At 40.5% G+C, this 20,167-nt stretch overlaps 1 protein-coding gene across 5 annotated transcripts in view; it reads right to left on the bottom strand.

Annotated features, from left to right (window-relative positions):
• ECPAS (Ecm29 proteasome adaptor and scaffold) overlaps positions 1-20,167 on the bottom strand; it is a 96,998-nt gene that overhangs the window by 25,891 nt on the left and 50,940 nt on the right. For all 5 annotated transcript variants that reach the window (XM_044265145.1, XM_044265148.1, XM_044265144.1 and 2 more), the window contains 17 exons: positions 18,850-18,899; positions 17,830-17,896; positions 17,613-17,735; positions 15,505-15,608; positions 14,946-15,069; positions 13,688-13,768; positions 11,859-12,084; positions 11,337-11,428; positions 9,419-9,553; positions 8,476-8,638; positions 7,690-7,862; positions 6,396-6,497; positions 3,784-3,907; positions 2,985-3,130; positions 2,488-2,542; positions 1,498-1,612; positions 740-808 (listed from right to left, as the gene is read on the bottom strand). In XM_044265145.1, the coding sequence (XP_044121080.1) occupies positions 740-808; positions 1,498-1,612; positions 2,488-2,542; positions 2,985-3,130; positions 3,784-3,907; positions 6,396-6,497; positions 7,690-7,862; positions 8,476-8,638; positions 9,419-9,553; positions 11,337-11,428; positions 11,859-12,084; positions 13,688-13,768; positions 14,946-15,069; positions 15,505-15,608; positions 17,613-17,735; positions 17,830-17,896; positions 18,850-18,899 (1,949 nt within the window). The remainder of the gene's footprint in view (positions 1-739; positions 809-1,497; positions 1,613-2,487; positions 2,543-2,984; positions 3,131-3,783; positions 3,908-6,395; positions 6,498-7,689; positions 7,863-8,475; positions 8,639-9,418; positions 9,554-11,336; positions 11,429-11,858; positions 12,085-13,687; positions 13,769-14,945; positions 15,070-15,504; positions 15,609-17,612; positions 17,736-17,829; positions 17,897-18,849; positions 18,900-20,167) is intronic.

The following is a 20,167-nucleotide window of genomic DNA, read 5'->3' as shown; positions in this document are numbered from 1 at the left end:
CTCTGGCATTGCAGACAACACCGAAGCAGGGCTCTATGTGACACCACAGCAAAGCCCAGCCAGCGGCACAGTCTGACCTGAGGGTGTTTAGAGGAAAACCATCAGTGTAGCCACAATGGAATAATGATAAGATAAAGGAGGTAAGGCTCTAGGAATTAATTTGAAGTGCTAAACTGATGGACCCCACAATATCCAGCAGAGCTGCCCCCTAAAAACCAAGGTGCAGCTGATGCCGAGCTGTGCTGCCAGGCGGCCCCTCATGACTCAGCTGGCTGGGAGCTAGTGGAACAGCCCCCAGTCCAACGTCCGGTCCTCCCCTAGAACAGCTTACCACCAATGGCTAGTCACTCAGGGAATGTAAAGCCTAATGAGGGGACATAAAGGCCTGGACCCTCAAAGCAGGACAACTCTAAAGGGCCAGCCCAGCCCAGTTCCAGGGGTCAGTATCTGCTTAAGTGCTGGCAGCAGGTTAGCTCCTCCTCAGGCCATCAGGCCTCTCCTGCCTCCTCAATCCCCCAGGTGATGAGCCTGGGGCATTCTTCAGGCAGCTTCGAGCAGACAAAACTCTACCTCAGAGTCTGTTTCCCAAAAACCCCAATCTGAGACACTGTGCTTTCTCCACAGAAATGTTCTTCTTCAACTAACACATATTTCCTAGGAGGGTGGAAATCAGTGTCGTGAGTGCCTGTTCACAGACTGAAGGTGTTGTTGATGACTGATCAGTGGGTTTGGCACTTACCCATCGGGTGTTTTGCCAAGGCTTCCCCCTTGAAATACCACGGTCTCCCCAGAAACTTCATGTTTAGCTCTAAAGCAAAACAACAGTTAAGACTTTGTATCAGCCTCAAATTTTTCATACCAGCATTCAACTAATTGATTTATTTCTCTTATAGACTGACAAAATCAAACTCCACAGCAAGTATGCCATAGCGCAAGATGTAAAAGTCAACTAAGTCCTTTCCAGTCAGCCTGAGAATTCAGATGAACAAAAGAGATGTAAAGACATTCTACATCAATTTAAACTGAACTAAATGTGGTCATCCATTAAAAACTATCCTTCCTGCAAGGAAGGCAACATAAAGCAGTAACCAATTACAAGAATGACTGCCCCTCTCATCCTCTTCACAAGTCAGACTCTGAAAGACATGCAAGCTTCCCCTCCACATCTCCATTTTCCTGACTAAATTAGCCAACAGCATGTATGGTTTTATTATAATCCAAAGCCTTGATTGTCCTGAGATCATTCAACTTTCAAAGCTTGACCTACTGGCCTGTTTCTGAACAGTAGTTTGGTTTACTTCACTGCACCACACTGTCTAAACAGTATACACTGAATAATTAAAGTGCTACCCACCACATAACAATCACTGACTTGAATCTACAGACGTAATAAACAGGTACATCAAATGCTGAATTTTCCTTCTTCCACTACATAGTCTCAGTATTTACAAACCTTGTTGTATGTGTTTAAATCTGAAATGTACAAGTTTACTGTACCTTTTGCCAGTCATAAGCGTCTCCACGAGGGTAGAAACCAATTCCTGCTGGTCTTGCTCATTGCCCAGTTCATACACCAACCCAAGGCCCTTTGAAGCAACATCTTGGCTAAGTTCTGCACAAAAGTCAGACAAAATAGTATCATTTTAAGAAAAATGTGTCTTCTGGCCATTGTCGTATTTCTTTTTTAAAATTGTAGTAGAAATCCAAAATGATATCCAAGTAAAGACATGAAAACAGAATCAATCTGCCTATTTTATTAAAATGTATTAAGTCACCTCACAGTGGACATGGCACCAAAGATACCTATAAATAAGAACTACATTCACAAAAGATCCACCTCACAAATCAAGTCAACCCTGCTGGGCCTTAATGCTCTATGAACTACAAATCACACGTGTGAAATGTACTAGAGTCTCACAGATTTTGATATACCCACCTCCAATTTTTTTTAAATAAAAAGTCAATATAAGACTGTATGTTTAAGACAATTTATAAAACAAAGCTACTATTTAACTGTCTAACACATTTGCTCTCTCCTGGTTTACATCACAAAGAGGAAAGGAACAAGAAACAGAAAGAAGCTATTATTTATAAATATTAACATTAAAGAAGGCCTTCACGCCATTTTTTTTCATTTTCGATCTTTTTTAATTTAAATACAATTAATTAACATCTAGTGTATTCTTAGTTTCAGAGGCAGAGTTCAGTGATTCATCAGTCTTATATAACACCCAGTGCTCATTACATCACATGCCCTCCCTAATGTCCATCACCCAGTTACCCCATCTCCATGCCCCTCCCCTCCAGCGACCCTCAGTCAGCTCCATTTTTAAATGCAAAACTAAGGAACATGATCTAATTAATCATATCAACCAAAAAGACTAGACTTTCCTGTGTTCTTTCCTTTATGTTCATCAATCTAGATTTTTTTAATTAAAAACACAAGCTTAATTAAATTTGGGAATCAAATATTTATCAATAACTTACCATCATTTTCCGACAAAACGGAAACAAATGCACTCTGAATTTCTTTAAGGTGAGACTGAAAGAAGAAAACAGGTGTTTAGAACACAAACTCTACTGTCTTGGAAGATAAGAAAGGATAAGAATCTCCTCTTGGGGCATACACCACCTCATAAGAGTCTTCTGACCCGAGAGAGCCACATGCCCTATTATGCTCCGTCTGAAGGCAGCCAAGTCACCTGAAGGTTGTAGACTTACAGGAAGTCTAATGTGCACTCTCAGCCTTCCCATCCTGATAGCCTGACCTTATGCCTTCAAGTTCAGAATCATCTTCCAGCCAGTGTACATCAGGCTGCCATCCTTCACGCACAGCTTCTTTCAAAACAGCTGTTACAAGCTAATGGCCCCTGCTATCAGTACTGGCCCTCACCTTCATACACTTGCCTTCCTACTGCCTTTTAGTCATAAATACTTCCAAGATGGTTCCCAACAGTGCCAAGCACATTTCTAGGGTGGCTTACCTTCACTTCTTTATGGGTACTTAGCTTCCTCACAAGAGAAAGGAGCCAGATGCAGGCCGCTTGCCTCACGTGTGGGTTGGGGCTGACGATATGTTTATTTAAAATCACATCCAATACCCAGGGGACCACATCATTCACTTTGGCTCCTGGGGGGGAAGGGATGATAAAAATCAATTCAAATAAATGAAAAGAGTATCCTGAAAAATTAGATTTTAATGCAACAATCCTAGAACATATTCAGGTCTAAAAGGTTAAGGTGTTTAGGTTGCTGAACGAACTGATAATCATCCATTTCAGAAGCACAAGACATACGAGACCACAAGACCCAAACATAACACGTCAGAAACTACACACTCCCTCACCCACGCGGTCACTGAAGCCAGCGCACCCTCACTGCAAAGGGACATGGAGCGCGAGCAGAAGACCGGGGGCTTCACTGTGATAAATGTGAATGAAGGATGACGGGACGCGTGACTTGGAAACGTAACTATGCCTCGACTTCTGAAATGGGCTACGTGCACGGAGCCTCCGGGAAAGAGCACAAGTTTGAAGGGAACACACCACTAACTCCCTTGCTTCCCAAAGAACTAAAAAAAGAAGTTCTCATTCATTTTGTCGTGTTCACTCTCCTTTAACCAACTATTTTTCTTGACTGAACCAAACTGGTAAGACATCTATAAATAGCTAAAAAAGAGTTAAAAAGGAACGCATGAATTTTTTCCTTTTGCCTCAAATGTGGTAACAAGCCCAGAAAGGGTTCCTTGAGGACCAGGAGAGGATTAGCTGAGCAGGAAGGTACCAGCAGGGGGGGTATATTCTTCTTCCGTCACCAGCCAGGCGTCCCGGGCAGCCACAGAGCTGGTTCCGATGGCCGCACTGGTGATGGCTTCCCCGATGGTGAACTGCAGCTCTATCTGCTTGGCCTGCAACACGGAAACAGCAGCCATGAGTCACAGAGAACATTTCCCAAAAACATCCACTTCCACAAAAAGGCTGTCTCAGATCTTGTCTGTCAACATGCTCTTTTGCCTGGATTGCTCTCAACTAACCTGGTGGAGTAGGGTGGGGGGTGGGGAGGGGTGGGAACGGAGAATGTAAGAAAGACCTGAAGATCTTTTTCCAACCTCACGTTGCCCTCTTCACCCTCCGCAGAGCCACTAAGCACGGATTTTTAATATCTGGAGGAAAAGGGTATGGACTGAAGCCACATAGATCTCAGGGCAAATTCTTATCTGTCTCTCACCAGCTACATACACTTATTTAAAGTGAGCCTCACCTTTGTAACACGGGCCTGATACCATCACCCACCTCGTCAGGCTGTAAGGAGGACAGGAGGGTAACGTACATAAAGCTTCCAGCAGACACCAGGTGTGTAACAGACACAATAAACAGCAGCCATTACACTTTATTACTACCTCCTCTGTGCACTGTTAAATTACACAGGGTCTGCGAGCTACTCTCCAGTGGTTCCGGTAAAAGACAAAATGTTGTAAAAATGGTAAAATTTGATAAATCTGGAGAAAAGCATATAGAAGTACAGAGATCCATGAAGAGCTGGCGAGTTTCAACAGCACATTAATAATCCAAATGAGAACAGGAGTTCTTCATGCTATTCTTAAACTGCACTATAAGTTTGAAATCATTTCAAACATCAGATATTAAGAAAATTTTATATAGTATATACTCAAATTTTTAAAATTTTTTTTGAGAAAGGGAGACAGAGACGGCATGCAAAGTGGGGGAGAGAGGAAGGAAGGTGGGGCAGTGAGAGAAAGAGAAAGACAATCTCAAATAGGCTCCACACCCAGCTCAGAGCCCAACGTAGGCGTTCAATCTCATGACTCTCAGATCACGACCTGAGCCAAAAAAGAGTTGAGACACTTGACCAACTGAGCCACCCAGGCAACCCTCAGTATTTTTTTTTAAAGATTTTATTTATTTATTTGTAGAGAAAGAAAGAGCACAAGCAGGCAGAGGGGCAGGCAGAGGCAGAGAGAGAAGCAGGCTCCCCACTGAGCAAGGGGCCCGATGTGGGACTCAATTCCAGGCCCCTGGGATCATGACCTGAGCCCAAGGCAGTGGATTAACCGACTGAGCCACCCAAATGTTCCCCTCGGACTTTTTTTCATTTGGTTTAGAAATTTTGACACGTTAGGAGTGCCTGGGTGGCCCAGTCAGTTAAGCATCTGCCTCCGGCTCGGGTTATGACTCCAGGATCGTGGGATTGAGACCTGCATCAGGCTCCCTACTCACTGGGGAGCCTCCTTCTCCCCTCTCCCCACTGCTTGTGCGCATGCTCGCTTGCTCTCTCTCAAATTAATTTAAAAAAAAAAAAAAAAAGGCAAAAAAATTTTGACACGTTTCACAGGCATGAAGCATTCAACATGAAATTGGACCTGTCTTAGTTCCCTTTGGCCTTTTCCTCTGTTTAATATAAACTGGAAAACAACTAAGAATTTGGGGACTAAGAAGAGAATAAAGAGCGGAGAGTTCCCACGAGAAGCACGGGAACAGTGACCTCTGAGAGAATGCTACCAAGCACACAGACCACAGTGCAGCCGGCCACTCTAGGAGTGATCTAGCTCCATCAACTCAATGCTCTCATTTCTCGATGAGGTGTCACGTTCTACCACCAGATGCTTCCTACTCTGAGGAAAAAGAATTTCAGAGCTTCAGTTCTACAGTTTCCCTGGTCAAAAACTTCTTTGGAAATTCTAAGCAGAGAAAAGTTATGTCAACACAGAGAATCCTAGAGTAAGGATGCATTTTATGTGCCTCTTTTCAAATGTTTTCCTTTTTTCTTCTTTAAAAACGTAGGAGAGAGATGGAGTTCTTCTAGTTTTATTTAAATAAATGAGGCATTGGGGCCCCTGGGTGGCTCAGTTGGTTAAACATCCGACTCTTGACTTGGGCTCAGGTCATGGTCTCAGGGTCGTGAGATGGAGCTCCAAGTCGGGCTCTCCGCTGAGCATGGAGCCTGCTTTAGATCCTCTCTCCCTCTCTCTGTCCCTCATCATGTGCACGCACATGCATGCTCTCTCTAAAAAGATAAATTAAGAAAGAAATAAGATCAGAAAGCAAACACTATAAGCTTCTCCCCAAGTGGTTACAATGTCAATGACGCCCAGGGAGAACCTGATGTGTGTATAATTCATTCTCAAAAAATTCACATTAAAAATACTGGATTACGATTCCAGAGACCTGGATCCTAACCCTGGCTCTGTCAGTCAGCAGCCTTAGTCCTCAACTCCAACCTTTTTCCTGCCTCCCACCTCCCACTCTCTTTGTCTCTCAAATAAACAGATGAAAAAATCTTTTAAAAAATAAAAATAAAATCTCACAGCATGCAGAACTCTAGCTAAAAAATGCCTCTGGTGTGAATAACTAACAATCAGATAGCAATATAAATACCTCCACAGAATCCATCAGACCTTGCAAGAGGAGTTTCTGGTGAGGAAAATCTCCATCCCCAACTGGAAAATATCCCAGTGTTTGAATTGCCCGTTCTTTCATCTAGAAAACCAGAGAATGTTTTTTTGTTTTTTTTTTTAAACAAAGTATGTACCAGCTTTATCCCAGAACAGTGTTTCTGAAACACTGTTTCTGCCCTCCCTGTCATCTCAGTGACAGGGAGGGCAGTCTGTCTAAAGCACTTATGCATGCAAGTATTTTTTTAAATATCCAATTTTACAGAATTATGTGTGTAAGACATTGGAGGTAGAAAGACATAAAACTGAGTTCCTTAAGGAACTGCTGCAAAAGAAGAAGGAAAGCCTTTAATGAGGTTTATTATCCATCAAACCATTTATAAATGTAGATTCTGGGCCCAGAGGACCCAAGATCAAATCAGAGCGTAATCATGTTATTAGCAGCCTTTACAGGTATGTGATCTCAGGCAAGTTATCCCACTCTCTGCAACTCCATTTCATCATCTGGGAAAAGAGAGATGACAAGTACACCTACTTCACTAGACCTTCTGGAGAGTTCCATTAATTTACATATATGAAGCACTGGGCATACGCCTGGCACATTGCAAGTGTTCAGCAGTGGCTGGTGATCACTAATTAGTTAACAACAGCTAACAAAAACTACAATGTGATATTCTCAGGAAGTTTTAAACAGTACCTAGATCAAGAATAGAATTATGTATTTATTAAATTTGTAGTAAACTGATTTATCCACTCATTAAATCATGTTATATTTCAACACTGAAATACTCTGATCACAAATATGTTTTAAAGTTTATGAAAATGTTTATCTGAGACTAAAAATGATAAATGTCCTTCTCTTCAGATATTACTCACGCTGCTTCCTAACACCCAGACTTAAAACCATTTTTGCTGTCAGAGGTTAAGATTTAGATTTGGTCTAAAATTACAAAAGTGATAACAACTATTTAACACTTTATTATGCACTTTTGCATGACAGAAGAGTTACCTGATGCAGCTGGTTCTTTTCCCAAATCATAACAGTTATATGGGCCTACACTGGAACAACTGGGCCAAATGGCACGCGCACAGAGGTCGCCCACAAATCACTCCCCACTCAAAACTAAACAGTCACCTCGACTTCATCATTTTTTTTTCCCCACAGTAAATCCTTCCTCCAGCTGCACTGTCATCTGTCCTCATTACAACTGCATTTTTGCTCATTTATAGATCTATGAAAAGAAAGAATTTCAGAAGAAGGGGGGAAAAGGACTTACCTTATTTGTTTCTTTACTAGAGGGTATTCTATTCAGTAAGCTCTCTACAAGATGCGATTTGGTGAAGCCAGATCCCTCACTGGGAATGGGGAGGGGACCGTTTCTGCCAATTTCACCCAGGGCTGTACAGGCAGCAATGGCCAGGAGGGGAGACGTACTGTCCAAAAACGAGCCTGGAAGCACAGGAGACAAGACTGAGAAGAAGACACTCTTGCTCTTGGGGTCTGAGACGAGCAGGAAGGGACCCAAGACTGTCTTAGAGACGGCAAAACAAAGTCAAAGTCTACATTTTCTTCTAACTGATAATTTGCTAACATTCAGTCGGTAATAAAACCACGTGGGAACAAGGCAGAAAGCACTTGTTTAAGGTGTTTAAGGATTTTCCCATAATGCCATCATCTCTGTCATATAGAAACAGAGGAAGAAACATACCAAAAAACTAGAGTACTTTCATTGTTACTAAAAACACAGAACTTATGCACCATGAAGCAAAGTTTTGTCAAGATCTGTGCCTTCAAAGTGCAATGCTGTAAGAAATCTGAACCCAGGGGCGCCTGGGTGGCTCAGTGGGTTAAAGCCTCTGCTTTCAGCTCAGGTCATGATCCCAGGGTCCTGGAATCGAGCCCCGCATTGGGCTCTCTGCTCAGCAGGGAGCCTGCTTCCCCTGTCTCTCTCTGCCTGCCTCTCTGTCTACTTGTGAGCTCTATCAAATAAACAAATAAAATCTTTAAAAAAAAAAAAAGGACATCTGAACCCAACTCCAGTCAGCACGAGCACAGCAAGTACCTATGGTCTCCGTGGCGCTCTGAATGAGCTCCTCCTGCTCCGGCAGAAAGTCGCCATCTGTGTCCAGGTCTTGCTGCTCTGCCATCCTCATTTTCTTTTTGGCCAAGTATCTTCCTACCGTGAATCCCAGCGCAAGCAAGGATCCATGCTGTATCTCTGGGCTCTGAAGTTAACCACACAGTACCTCTGTCACTCTCTCACACATGCAAGAACACACTGAAATAACGGTATGTTTAGGACAGTCATCTCTCCAAAAAGACATAAGACCAGAGAACAAAGTGATCATCTGAGATTCAACTGAATGCTAATGAACCTAGAGTTTCCAACACTCAAGCCTTCTGCGAAGGCAAGCTGAGTTCTGACTCACTTCAAGTAATTCCCTAAACCCACACCCACTCCAAGTCTGGGTGAAGGGACTCTCCTACCTGCTCCCTGCAGCACCCATACTGTCTTCTAGCTTGGAGCACTTACGTAACTATGCTACCATAATTTTCAAGCATGATTTCTCCCTACCACCCTACAGCCAAAAAAAAATACAATGAGCAGATACGATTTCTAATTTTTAAAACCCCTAAACACCAGGTAGAGGTTTGACTACTGGAAAGCACGTGTTTCCCTGACAGAACAGGCTCGGTGACAGGTGACACTAGATGGGGAAGGAGAAAGGAACTAAGATTTCCGAGCACCTGGTAGTACGAGGGATCCTCGTGTATTCACTCCCCACTGTATTCCTAGCACCAAAAACGGTGCTGATCAGACACAAGGCACTCACAGTTGCTGAATGGCCTAAATGAGTCAATATATTTTCTATCTCACTTATTCTTCACCATCATAAAAGTTCCTTTTAAGAAATGAGAACACAAAAACTAAAAACATAGCGGATGCTTTTGGAAGGCACTCCGATTTCCCACAAAAAAGAATGAAGACAAAACTGGTAACATACATGATTGTCTTTTGTGGTCTTTATAAGCTGTTCTATCATTGACTTCAACTCGCTCCCCGACACTGTAGATACCACCACAGAATAAAACAACGCCGCCAGTTCACGCATCTCTTCTTTACTGCTATTCATCAGACTCTGAGTGGGGTAGAAAAACAAATATATCCGTGATATACAATCATCTTCCTACAGACATCATCTGACATCTAAAATCGAAAGAACAAATGATATGCTGTATTGCTCGATCTACTGGTATCTGTGAGAAAATAAAACAATAAGCTGCTTCAAAATAAAATAAGAGCTGAATTATATACCCAAGTCTTCTGTACATTTTCACCAAAAATACAAGATATAAAACAGAATCAAAGCACAGATGATCTAAAACAGAGGTCAATAAAAGCTTTCTGTAAAGGGCCAAGGGGGCTCTGTAGGCCACATGGTCTGTGTGGCAAAAACTCCATCCTACCACTGTCAGGCAAAAGCAGCCACAGACAATTGAGAAATGAAGGGGGTATCTATGTTCCAATAAAACTTTATGGAGACTAGAATTCTCACGTCTTCTGATTGTTTTTGAACCATTTAAAAACGAAAACCATTTTTAGCTTAAAGGCCAAACAAAAACAGGAGACAAGGCAGATTTGGTACCTGGGCCACAGCTTGATGACCCCTGATCTACATGATCAAAAGTCAAAAAATGTGCAATCATTTTACAATCAGCAAATATTCACAAAGAATAAAAAGTCCGAATCCAAAACAATTTTATGAGACTGGATTTTCCCAAAAAGCACATAACTCACACCTCTTGGTATATGACACTCATGCTTTCACACTAAGGGGTAATCTGCACATTTTACCATCATTCAAGCTCCCCTTTCGAAAAAGAACTGCATTATACAGCCCAAGAAGTATATGAAAGTGTGTGAGCCACACCTGTGCTAAAAAGAATTTTTCACTGTTTATGTGAAATTCAAATTTAACGGAGAATCTTTTCTTTTTATTCGCTAAACCTGGCAATGCTTTTGGTGTGACCATGAGGCAGGAACACTTCCTACATGGCTAGTGGGAGTGTAAATTGGTACCAGAGGCTGGGGACTATCAGAACTACAAAAGTCTATGTCCTCAATTCCACTTCTGGGGATTCCATCTAAAAAACAGACTTCTTTATATCAAAATGATGGACTGTTCATTGCAGCAGAACAGTTCTAGAATAGAACCTCAGTGAGGTTCTAGAATAAGTCACGGCATATTCATACAATGGAAAAAATGAAGCTGTTAAAGAGGACGTTCTCCCTCTAGTTCTACAGAATACCTCTACATTCTAGTGTCAGGTGAAAGAGATAAGGTATAAAACAGTGTGAGAAGTTAAATAACAACTTAATAATAAAATTATACTATATATTAACTAACCAGAATTTAAATAAACACTTGAAACAATAAAAGTGTAAAAATTATGTACCTTTTGTGTAAAAGAAGGAAGAAAAATTAAAAATGCTTATTTTCATTTGTGTGTATACGCATAAATAAACTCTAGGTAAAGTACAACATATAGGAACATTGATGATCTACATATGTTTGTCAGGTGAGAGAGGAAGGGGCAGGAAGCTGGGAGAGCTGAGTAGGTGGGAGACAGTTTCAGAAAGGAGAGAGTTTACATATTTTTTTATTTAAGCTACACAAATTTTTTTTTAAACTTTTTAAAACAAAATATATATACTTTTTTTTTTTTTACTTATATGATTCTTAATTCATCTCTCACCTCACCTAGATGGATTGTTGAGATATACTGACCTCCATGCTTCCCAGGAAGTATATGATAAAAGGGTTTTTAAAATGACCCAAAGGCACTAGTAGGAAGACGAATTTTAAAACTGAAGTGTAAAACATAGAGAATCAAAGAGAAATACACATGCATAGGATGTACCTTTATCCATTCTGTTTTGTCTACAAATTTGGTAGCCAGTTTTTCTGGATAAACGGAGACAGCTTCCAATAGACAGTACATGACTGGCAAACCTAAATAAGAAAGAATTCAGAAAATCTTAGCTTCATGAAAAGTGATACACACACAGGGCTCACTAGATTCCTTTCAAGTATAAGGCTACTGCTTTGGGAGGCACTCCCCAGTTGTACAAAACAAAAATCAACTTAAATACAGTATGTGATCCAAAACAGCAAATTTACAGACTAAGCATCTATAAAAAAGATGCCCTGTTCTGCACACCCACTTCCAAAGTAAAAATATTATGTATTGTTAGCATTTCTTTCCAAGAAGAGTAATAGCGTATCAAGGATAAATCAAGTAAGTTTAGAAAAGAAACAAAGGCTGATGTTCAGTTACAGTAGTGAAGGGAGAAAATAATTTTGCTGTAAATTCTCAGTTGAGTTTAAACTGGATTATTGCTTAAGTGCTTCAACATGTGTCCTCAGCAGCACGACCTCCTACCTCCAACACCGGCCAGCAGCTGCTGAAGCAGGCCGATGTAGATCTGAACAGGGTTGGTTTCTCCACTCTTGGAAGAAGATGATGAGGATGTCGCCTGGCTACCTGACATCAAAGTCCGTATGTAGCGTCCAATGGCTGGGGCGTGGTCTTGCATGTCAGCCAAACTCTGGGAGGTGGGCACCACTCCCGCGCTGTGCGCTAGGCACATGCGCAAGTACAAGACTATCTAAAAGCAGAAGGAAGAAGGATACCAGACAAGCTCCTCAAGAAGTCAGTGTAGGAGAGTACTCCTCAAAATGACAGTTTCCCATTTTCATTCCCCCACCCTCCCTCATAAAGCTATTCGACAATCCTCACGAAAGCTGGAAAACATGACTCAGTATGTTAACTGAAATTACCATAATGGAGGACAATTTACATAACAAGCTTTCATAAATCCAGAGTGTTTTTAGTAGTGTTTAATGGAGTTAAAATGCAAAGTCCACTTTTATTTATTTATTTATTTTAATTAAAGATTTTATTTATTTGTCAGACAAGATCACAAGTAGGCAGAGAGGCAGGCAGAGAGAGAAGAGGAAGCAGGCTCCCTGCTGAGCAGAGAGCCCGATGCGGAACTCGATCCCAGGACCCTGGGATCATGACCTGAGCCGAAGGCAGAGGCTTTAACCCACTGAGCCACCCAGGCACCCCAGCAAACTCCACTTTTAAAGTCTAAACAATTACAGGGGTGCCTGGGTTGTTCACCCAGCTAAGATTCCAACTCGTGACTTCAGCTTGGGTTATGATCTCACGCGTCATAAGACTGATCCTCGAGACTGGCACCACACTCAGTGGGGAATCAGCCTGAGATTCTCCCCCTCTGCTGCTCCCCGCCGACCCCCCACCCCCCCGCCACATGCAAGCACACTCACATAAACAAATAAACAAATCTCTTGAAAAATTAAAAAAAAAGTCTAAACAATTACAATAAAAATTGATTTTTTTATTTTAAGATTTATTTATTTGACAGAGATCACTAGTAGGTGGAGAGGCAGGTGGGGGGTGGGGGGAGGGGGAAGGACACTCCCTGCTGAGCAGAGAGCCCGATACGGGGCTCCATCCCAGGACCCTGGGATCATGATCTGAGCTGAAGGCAGAGGCTTTAACCCACTGAGCCACCCAGGTACCCCAAAATTGTTATTTTTTAAAAGGTGTGTGAGTGTGGGGGAGAAGAGAGTGAGCAGAAACCTGGTGCAAATCATCTATTGCTGTATAACTCCAGGAACTGTAGTTAATCTCCACCAACATTAGAATTTGAGAAAATGGGTTCAAATTATCTACAGAAGAATAGAGACAACACCCCAAAAACCTCTGATATAAACTAGCTACCAAGGAGTCCTCCTGAAGCTCTTTCCTTGAAAGCTAAAATAGGCAGCAGTTCCACTGTGGGTATCTTACTCTCTCTGAACAAGGTTACCTCTTGTCATTTACCTAGTACAAATCAATGACCCAAACAAGAAATAATCTAAACAACCTTAGCATTGGCTTTAAAATACAAATCTAATTTGTTGTAAAATCACAACAGTAATCAATGCAGAGCACCCAATTCTTCCAGGAAGAGAATCTTACAGAGATTCTGTGAGATTTACAGATTCCACTACAAGTTAAAGTAGTGGAATTACTTTAACAATTACCCCAATACTGTTTTTCTAATAAGCAACCCGGTAAAGAATAGTGACATCACGATATGGGTTTATCTAGAACACAAAAAAATTCAGACATCTCTTTGGGTATGACATTATCTTCCAGAATGTTCAGAGAGAGCAAATGGAAATCGGTCCAAATCCTACCTCTCCAAAGGCTGCTGGGTTAAATGGAAGGACGGTGGTCCCAGTCATGTACTTAGCTGGAGTTTTCATTCGATGGGAAGCCTAATAAAGATAAGCCAAAAATAAACATAATTATTAAAACATGGAGCATGTGTGCCCTTCCTCAATTCAAAAATAACTATTTCTAACTATATTGTTGTTTGCTACTGTTTTTTCCTAGTCAAAGCATTTCTCCATCAATCACACTGATTGCACATGTCCCTCAAACCCTAAATGACAGGTGTGTCATTTTCTTCCTGTTTTTACTGGCTTATTTAAAAGGAATAAACCTGCTTAGGGCACCTGGGTGGCTCAATTAGTTGAGCGGCCAACACCTGGTTTCTGCTCAGGTCATGATCTCTGGGCTGAGAATGAGCCCTGCGTAGGGCTCTGTGCTCAGCAAGGAGTCTGCCCTTTCCTTCCCTTCGAGCGTGTGTGTGTGTGCACTCCTTCTCTCAAATAAATAAATAAATCGTTAAAAAAAAAGAAGAAGAAACCTGCTCCAGGCATCTACGAAGACAGTCACCTCAGGCCACTGCAGGTCAGTTATTTTCAAGACTAACAGAGGCAGGAGGAAAAGATGAGCACACAAGCATCTTCTGACCACAAATATGACCGTGCATTAGAGAAAAAAATCATGGCTACTTGGTTCTGACTTCCAACTCCCTTAAGATATCTATCTAAATAAAAAGCTAGGACCACCATCATACAAAGAAACACTGAAAAAAAGTGGGACAGGATCAGGAGTAGGGGTCACAACCGCCAATACTCAGTCTGACCCACCAGCAGAGAGAACTGTGCACACACAGGAGGCTTGCAAAAGCAGCCATGATGTTCTCTCACAATCACAATGGAAAAAATCTCAACTGTTCCCTGAAGCATTCTTAAATTTACAGTTTCTAAATAATATCCTTACAAATTAAAAAAAAATTTTTTAAAAAGGAGACATATTTTTAAGCATGTCAGACCAGGGATAAAACTTTTAAACCCAGCCAAAATGCTGAAAAGCATAAAAGGAATTGAAGTAATTCAGATTGGGGCAAAACAGATCAATTTCAAGAACTACATTTTTCTCTTAATTTTGTATTTTCTTCCTCTCATTGTAAATATTAACATTGTTAGAAATGTTACCACTATTCAACATTTAGTGGTAACATTTTAAATGTGTCACCTAAAAAAATACACGTTTATTTTCATGATTCATTATATGACCCAAACTATCTGAAGTTAAACGCCATACCTTCTCTTGGATATAATACACCATTTCCGGGAAAGAAGGCATCTGCTTAGAAGCACTTTCTTTTCTGTTTCTACCAGGAAGACACCTTAATACTCGCTGTGCTTCTCCATGAACTTCTTCTCGTCTTGCAGAAAGAAAAGTAAGAATAAAAAAATAACTTGCAGTAATGCCAGACTGATCATTTGATGATTAAGAACAGTCATTTTATTTGACAACTGGGGAATCTCAGAAAATTTCTTTTTTTTTTTTCTCAGAAAATTTCTTAAAAATATTCTTGGCTATCTAAGCAAAGAGTCATAAAATACATTGTAAGAAACTACTTCTTTTTGGAAATTTCTGGAGATTTGAAGAGTTATGTGGATTATATCCTTAAAGAGTACCCACAGGAAAAAAGCAAGATAGGGTGTAACTATAGATCTTATCATATCAAGGGCCATATTTTCAACTTTAATAAATTGCTTCAAGTCCACAGAGCAATCCTGAAAACAACATAAATTTCAGTAATTTTCAAATAATTTAAAATGAACCCAAATTCAAATTAACACCTTTTGAAACTTACGGATCTCCTGCAGCTAGTAAGAGCAAATATCTGGAAGGTATATGATCAGAGGGAAACACCGTGCTAGCAAATTTCACAGCCACCTGTCGAACTTGAACTTCAGGCTATTTGACACATAAATACACGCACACACAAACACATACAGATTTTAAAAAAAGAAGAAGAAGAATCCAATTACCAACAGCTCATTCAGTAAAGATAAGTCATCTTAATTGTAAACAGTCAAAAGTGAAGTAATTTTAGTAAGTAAATAAAATTTAAGACAAATGATTTGTTGAAAATCTTTAATCAAGTTGTTTAAAAACATCTTTTGGACACTGGCATGACTTAAAAAGTACTTTTTATGAGCTAAAAGGAAAGTAAAGCAGGAAGACCCACAGAGACCATAGCCAGAGAATGTCCCTGTACATGCACATCCTCCACCCAACTCTGGGACCACAGTCACTGTGAACAGTTTCTGGACATCATCTCTGCTTCCCCAACTCTCAAACTGTCAGTCACATGAATGAAATTAAGATATTTGGCAGGGAACACAAATAGAGGTTACTTGGAATCTCTATAAATCTGAAGCAAAATATCTCCAGGTTTTTCAGATGAGCTCTAGTTAAAACGGACTCCAAAGGAGTTTCAACTACATGAATACATTCAACTCATCTAAAAAGAATAACAGATTACTCTACAAATACAAAGTTCAACAAAAGAAGCAGCTGAGGAACCCTTATTCTGAAAAGCCTCCCTCTCAGGTACCTTCCCACCAGGTCATTCTCCTCGTCACAAACCTAACACAGTGAGAGATGGGAGTGACATTAGGAAGTAGATTCAGCCCTATTCACTCAGGTGCTTTTGCTCTTTAAGCATTCCTTGATCTCTCATAAAGAGCAATGATATTAAGGACGAGCTCACATGATTTAGCCTACAATCTGGTTGCTTTAAATGTCGTCTGAGAAAAGAATAAAATTAGCTTCGGTTTAGTAATGTTGCTACATGATTTGCTCTGCATATGTATAAGCAGCACCCACATGCATTATAAAAGCATCAAACATCCTTGTATGTGTTCTAGTCTAATAAGCTTCCAAACAAGCCCACACATCTTCATCCACAGTATAGGAATATGAAGCATGTACAAGAGCATCCGACGGTGGAACTCAATAGATAATAATGTTCCTGAGTGTACATAACAGTCCTGTCATATTTCAACAGAAACCAGATACCTTTCTGAACCTTTAGTAATTCCTTCAATACCAATGTATTGAATACACCAGTCAAATTTCAGTAAGACAATATATATTAATCATACCAATACTTTTTGACGTCATTGCCCCTTCTAATATCCCTCTACTCCTAGAAATGAAGAACAAAGAACTGACTAAAACGAATTCATATTATTTTATATTGTATACTACATATTACATATATATGTAAAGAGATACTCAAAATTTTCTACAAACTCCCATGACAGCTGAATAAAGAAATCTAGAAGGAAGAAGACTATGCATGATAGTACGGGCTTACTTCCTACAGACTCGATTTTAAGGTATAAAATTTGTCTTTCTTTCCTTCTGCCTTCCCCCAGAAGTGTTGGCTATGAACTCCACCCCAAAGGACTGCAGTGTTCAACTACCACCTAAGACAAAAGACTTCCAACTTGGAGGACAAGACATCAAGAAGTTTCCCAACATAAAACGCTTTAACATAAAAGCTCTGAGAATATCACCATTCTTCCTCCCCTAAAATCAGATTCCCATCATGAAGAATTAGAAATCAATCATAAATCACAGTCCTGGGCCACCTGGGCGGCTCAGTCAGCTAAGTGTCTACCTTCGGCTCAGATCATGATCCCAGGGTCTAGATCGAGTCCTGCTCGGGCTCCCTGCTCAACAGCGGGAAGTCTGCTTCTTCCTCTCCCTCTGCCTTTCCCTCCACTCATGCTCTCTCTCTCAAATAAATAAAATCTTTAAAAATCAGTAACTCAATCAATCATAGTCCAAGTGAAAGCAAATACTCCTCTTAACTGTCAAGATCACTAAGGAAAAACAATTCAAATTCTTCTCTTAAAAATGTATCAAGTATGTATCACCAACCATTGTAGCTGACATAGTTGGACCTACCTTTATTAAGTATGAAGCCACAAGTGCCTCCATGAGAGTTCGCTGTGCTCCCTCTAAGGTACTATAAGCTCCAACCATCATAGATAACGCTTCTTGAATAGCAAGCCGAGTCTCAGGCTCTTCCTATAAATATGATAAAAACAGTGTTTCCCTTCCCAGTCAGGTTTCCAGGTCAGCATCCAAATGGAAAGCATAGATTGGTTGGGTGTTTCCCTACCTTACATAGGGCTTCAAAGAGCTGCTGCACAAGAGCTATATCCTTAGTGAATAAATGGGGCATTCGACTGTAAGAGAATAATAAGACTATTATTACAACCATCAGTTTCCATGAGGTTAGAAGAAAATGTAACTAAACACAAATTTTCTTGAATTGCATTTTCATCTCTAAACATAATGTCAACATCATTAGATTACTTCCCCAAAGAGCCAAATATTTTTAAAAGTAAATATTTAATTCAACTGTCTAATATAAGTAACCCATGATTAAAATACTACCCAGAGACTGCCTTCGTAAGATTCCATGCATTCAGTTAATATTTCTGATTTTAACATAAAAATTGACAATTAAGACCAAACTGCTATTTAAACTAAAGGCTATCATGTAAGTGCTGTATCATGTGACCGAGGGTGGCCTTCCTCTGAACCCCAAAGAGCCTTTCCCTGCAGAGAGAGAAGAGCAAGACCTCGTCTCCACTGGCCAGTACAGGCCCTGTGCCACGGCTAGCAGCACACCCAGGGTCACAGTCTCCCTGCTTTGAAATAAAGGGAAGGAAGAAGAAACCAGAAGGAAGTGTAAGGAGGAAATCATACTAGAAGCAGAAGAAAAAAAATCCACCTCTGGAAACAGGGCCACCCAGAATCGTAATATAGAACTATCAGAACAGAAAAGAAGGTCAAGAACTAAACCTTGATGATTGTGATTATAAAGACTAGTGGTAAGCGGCAAGAAAGAACACTTAAGGTCAATCAAATATCTCCAGGGCGCAAGAAAAAGTAACCCGTTATGACACAATCCAGTTCAAAATCTCATTTCAAGACTGCCATTTACTATGGAAACATAGCTGTCTTCAAGTGGAATGTCTCACATCATGTTCCTTCTGCAAGGAAAACATTCCTAAGCAACCTATGGCCATTAAATACATTCCTTTCAAAATCACAACCAATTTATTCTCCATCCATTATTAAATGCCACGTAATTTTTCTTAGCATAGCTCTCACTGAAGAAGGGTTTACTCACCTGGAGAGTTTTCCAACAGCTGAATATGCCATTGACAGTAGCTTAGGGTCCTTGAAATTAAGAAAGAAAGAAAGAAAAAAAAAAAAAAGAACAAAAAAAACAGACAAAACAAAAAATACAGTAAACGGCAAAACCTTTTTGCTGCAATTACATGCAATATTTTACTCCTTGTTAAACCTGGTCTCACTCTGCCTAACTACATGCTATTAGCATATGGACAAAAAACAAACAAACAAACAAAAAAGTCCAAACCCAGAATCATCACACTACTAAAATGAAAAAGAAAACAAAACTTTGCATCCCCAACTCACTCCAAAAGGACAATGCAGAGGTCATATATGAAAGGGTTCTCTCAGGTGGAGCTAACTTCAGGGTATTTTCAACACTATGTAACCTGCAAACACCAAAAGTCATCTTCAACACACTGGGAAAACACCCTAACTTAACAGAAAATTCACCACTGGTCTTGAAGACTAGGATCCTCCCTCTCTCCCCCCAGAACTGCAGAAAGCTGGGGAACAATTACCTAAAAAATCTGCATGATAATAAAGAGCTGCCATTATAAAAAATGAAAATCACAGCCCTCAAGTGAGGGTCCCTCCTCAGGCAGACAGAATTTTACAACGTTTCATGAAAACCCATAGTCGGATTACAAAGTAACACCTCTGTGAGCTGCAGTTCCTACAGTCAACACAGATCTCACTCTGCCACACCTCGATGGGCACACTGATGGGATTCATCTGTTGGGAAGTCATACAGGTATCTCCAGGAGGTACAGAGATTAGGGCCCTGTGGTTTTTCTGGCCTTTGGAACAAATTTTTAAAAATAGACTCTCCCCTAAAAGCCCGAAAGCATTTTTATTTCTACCAACCATCCCACGCATCTGACTATCTATGCCATAAAAATACTCTGAAAGGTTCTCTAGGCCTAAAAAACCATACAAGCACTATTCAGTACAAGAGGCCAGCCAGGCCAAGCACGGCTGCCAAAGGCCCACTGCACAGCACTGAACAGCTCCTTCACTAATAAGAATACCTACTAAAGTGCATTCGGTGTGTTGAGGAATTTTGTATATAATCTCATTTGATCTTCACAATTATCCAACAAAGAGGTATTATTTTCATTTTTCTACTAAAAAACAGAGCTCCAAAGAATTTAAGCAACTCATCGAAGAACAAAACCAGGATTCAAACTCAATTCTAACTCCAAATGGCAGAATGTTAATTTCTACGCTACTGCAAACATGCATTCGTGTTTATTTAAGACTTAGGAAAATAATGTTGACTACAGTTCTTGAAACATTACTTTCTTTAGCAA

This window comes from Neovison vison, chromosome 9, assembly GCF_020171115.1.
Source record: "Neovison vison isolate M4711 chromosome 9, ASM_NN_V1, whole genome shotgun sequence".
In the NCBI taxonomy this organism is placed as follows: domain Eukaryota; kingdom Metazoa; phylum Chordata; class Mammalia; order Carnivora; family Mustelidae; genus Neogale; species Neogale vison.
Note: the sequence above shows the minus strand (reverse complement) of the source record. Positions and strands in the feature narration are given on the sequence as shown.